At 38.4% G+C, this 3,553-nt stretch overlaps 1 protein-coding gene across 1 annotated transcript in view; it reads left to right on the forward strand.

Annotated features, from left to right (window-relative positions):
* The window catches only part of LOC104982227 (multidrug resistance-associated protein 4-like), a 201,824-nt gene that overhangs the window by 42,591 nt on the left and 155,680 nt on the right, over positions 1-3,553 (forward strand). The window contains exon 7 of the mRNA XM_010831562.1: positions 2,589-2,714. Coding sequence (XP_010829864.1) covers positions 2,589-2,714 — 126 coding nt within the window. The remainder of the gene's footprint in view (positions 1-2,588; positions 2,715-3,553) is intronic.

Below are 3,553 nucleotides of genomic sequence, written 5' to 3' on the forward strand. Positions count from 1 at the left end.
TCCCTTTTCTCCACACCCTCTCCAGTATTTATTGCTTGTAGACTTTTGGATAGCAGCCATTCTGACTGGCATGGAATCCTACCTCATTGTGGTTTTGATTTACATTTCTCTGATAATGAGTGATGTTGAGCATCTTTTCATGTGTTAGCCATCTGTATGTCTTCTTTGGAGAAATGTCTGTTTAGTTCTTTGGCCCACTTTTTGATTGGGTCTTCTATTTTTCTGGAATTGAGCTGCAGGAGTTACTTGTATATTTTTGAGATTAATTCTTTAATTGCTTCGTTTGCTATTATTTTCTCCCATTCTGAAGGCTGTCTTTTCACCTTGCTTATAGTTTCCTTTGTTGTGCAGAAGCTTTTAAGTTTAATTAGGTCCCATTTGTTTATTTTTGCTTTTATTTCCAATATTCTGGGAGGTGAGTCATAGAGGATCCTGCTGTGGTTTATGTCAGAGAGTGGTTTTTTTATTATTATTACTTTTTTTAAATTTTACAATATTGTATTGGTTTTGCCATATATCAACATGAATCTGCCTATGTTTTTCTCTAGGAGTTTAATAGTTTCTGGTCTTACATTTAGATCTTTCCTCCATTTGAGTTTATTTTTGTGTATGGTGTTAGAAAGTGTTCTAGTTTCATTCTTTTGCAAGTAGTTGACCAGTTTTCCAAGCACCACTTGTTAAAGAGATTGTCTTTTCTCCATTGTATATTCTTGCTTCCTTTGTCAAAGATAAGGTGTTCATAGGTGCGTGGATTTATCTCTGGGCTTTCTATTTTGTTCCATTGATCTATATTTCTGTCTTTGTGCCAGTACCATACTGTCTTGATGACTGCGGCTTTGTAGTAGAGCCTGAAGTCAGGCAGGTTGATTCCTCCAGTTCTATTCTTCTTTCTCAAGATTCCTTTGCCTATTGAAGGTTTTTTGTATTTCCATACAAATTGTGAAATTATTTGTTCTAGTTCTCTGAAAAATACCGTTGGTAGCTTGATAGGGATTGCATTGAATCTAGGTTGTTTTGGGTAGTATACTCAGTTTCAATATATTGATTTTTCTGATCCATGAACACAGTATATTTCTCCATGTATTAGTGTCCTCTTTGATTTCTTTCACCAGTGTTTTATAGTTTTCTATATATAGGTCTTTTGTTTCTTTAGGTAGATATATTCCTAAGTATTTTATTCTTTTCGTTGCAATGGTGAATGGAATTGTTTCCTTAATTTCTCTTTCTATTTTCTCATTGTTAGTATATAGGAATACAAGGGATTTCTGTGTGTTAATTTTATATCCTTCAACTTTACTGTATTCATTGATTAGCTCTAGTAATTTTCTGGTGGAGCCTTAAGGGTTTTCTCTGTAGAGGATTATGTCATCTGCAAACAGTGAGAATTTTACTTCTTTTCCAATCTGAATTCCTTTTGTTTCTTTTTCTTCTCTGATTGCTGTGGCCAAAACTTCCAAAACTATGTTGAATAGTAGTGGTGAAAGTGGGCACCCTTGTCTTGTTCCTGACTTTAGGGGAAATGCTTTCAATTTTTCACCATTGAGGATAATGTTTGCTGAGGGTTTGTCATATATAGTTTTTATTATGTTGAGGTATGTTCCTTCTATTCCTGCTTTCTGGAGGGTTTTTATCTTAAATGGATGCTGAATTTTGCCAAATTATGTCTTTATTAGGACTTCTCTGGTGGCTTAGATGGTAAAGCATCTGCCTACAATGCGAGAGACCCAGGTTCGATCCCTGGGTCAGGAAGATCCTCTGGAGAAGGAAATGGCAACCGACTCCAGTAGTTTTGCCTCAAAAATCCCATGGACAGAGGAGTGTGATAGGCTACAGTCCATGGGGTGGAAAAGAGTTGGACATGACTGAGCGACTTCACTTTCACTTTCATAAAGTCCACAGTCTCAGCAGCATATGTGATAGAAAAGTAACTGGTGATGAAGGGCCTAATGGTGATGAGTGAGAGCTGAGGCAGGTTCCAGAGGGTTGGAAGTGGGTCATTGTCCAGATTGTCAGGTGGTGAAGGCGTGTTGTTTGAAGCTAGGTGAGTTCTTTTGTGTCTGTGTGTACCTTTATGTGAGGTATTTTTCTTTACTTGAAATTCCCTTTCCTCTATTTGCTGTGGATAGATGTTCCTTATCCTTTGAGGCCCTGTTCCAGTGCTACAAGGTCTCTGAAGTTTTTCTTGTTCTCCTTTCCTGATGTTATTAGCAGCCTCATCTTTTCTGTTCCCCAGAATTTTACTCCTATTTTATTACAGCACAGACACTGTTTTCCTGTTAGATTCCTTTCTGCCTTTCCTGTTCAACCTCCATCTTCTTGGGCAGATGGTTTGTATCTGACTCACTTCAGGTCTTCCTTGGCTGTTACTGCAAGTTCTCTGAGTTAGTCTTTGAATTAGGCTGAGTTGTTGACTTCCTAGAAGTCTTTTTCTCCATTTGTACTTTGAGTAGTACCTTCCTGTGATGTCAGCACAGAAGAGCTGTAGAGAATCATTTGATCTCTGGTCCCTCCCTGTGCCCCCTGCTGCTGCTGCCACAGAAAGTTAGTTTGTGATCACTATGGCTCATCTCTCATGTCTGTCCCCTTAGGAGTAAGACTGCAGCTCTCACAGACGACAGGATCAGGACCATGAGTGAATTTATAAGTGGCATCAAATCAGTAAAAATGAATGCTTGGGAAAAGTCACTTATAGACCTTATTACCAGATTGAGAAGGTAAGTTTTTGTATATGTCACACCATATTTTTGTACTCCCCTCCACATTTTTAACTGAATTTACTTATTATTTTTGGAGGATAATTACTTTATAATGTTGTGGTGGTCTCTGCTATACATCAAGGTGAATCAGCCATAATTGTGTGTGGTGTATGTGTGTGTGTGTGTGTGTGTGTGTCTGTGTGTGTATATATCCCCATCTTCCTGAATCTCCGCCTTCCACCCCCCCCATTCCACCTCTCTAGGTCATCACAAACCACCAGGCTAGCCTCCCTGTATTAAATAGCAGCTTCCTGCTAGTTATCTATTTTACACATGACAGCATATACATGCCAATGCTACTTTCTCAATTTGTCCTACCTTCTCCCTCCCACTTTGTGTCTCTGAAATTCTTCTCTGCATCTGTGTCTCCATTTATTCTCTGTGAATAGGTTCATCAGTTCTATTTTTCTAGATTCCATATATATGCATTAATATTTGCTTTTCTCTTTCTGACTTACCTCACTCTGTATAACAGGTTCTAGGTTCACCTACGTTACTACAATTGACTTTTCTGAATTAATTTTGAAGTCTTACCAAGTTTTTCACAATACAATGAACTTAAATACTATGCACTCCACCCCCAACATGTGGCAGAAAGTTGAAGTAGAACGGGAAGACATCATTTTAACCTGCTCTTCCACTTACTGTCTTCTTAAAGGAAAATTTTGTATAATGCTTCTTCAGTACAGTTCAGTCACTCAGTTGTGTTCAACTCTTTGCGACCCCATGAATTGCAGCACGCCGGGCCTCTCTGTCCATCACCAAATCCCGGAGTTTACCCAAACTAATGTCCATTG

Source organism: Bison bison, unplaced genomic scaffold (genome assembly GCF_000754665.1).
Source record: "Bison bison bison isolate TAMUID 2011002044 unplaced genomic scaffold, Bison_UMD1.0 scf7180017864527, whole genome shotgun sequence".
NCBI classification, from domain to species: domain Eukaryota; kingdom Metazoa; phylum Chordata; class Mammalia; order Artiodactyla; family Bovidae; genus Bison; species Bison bison.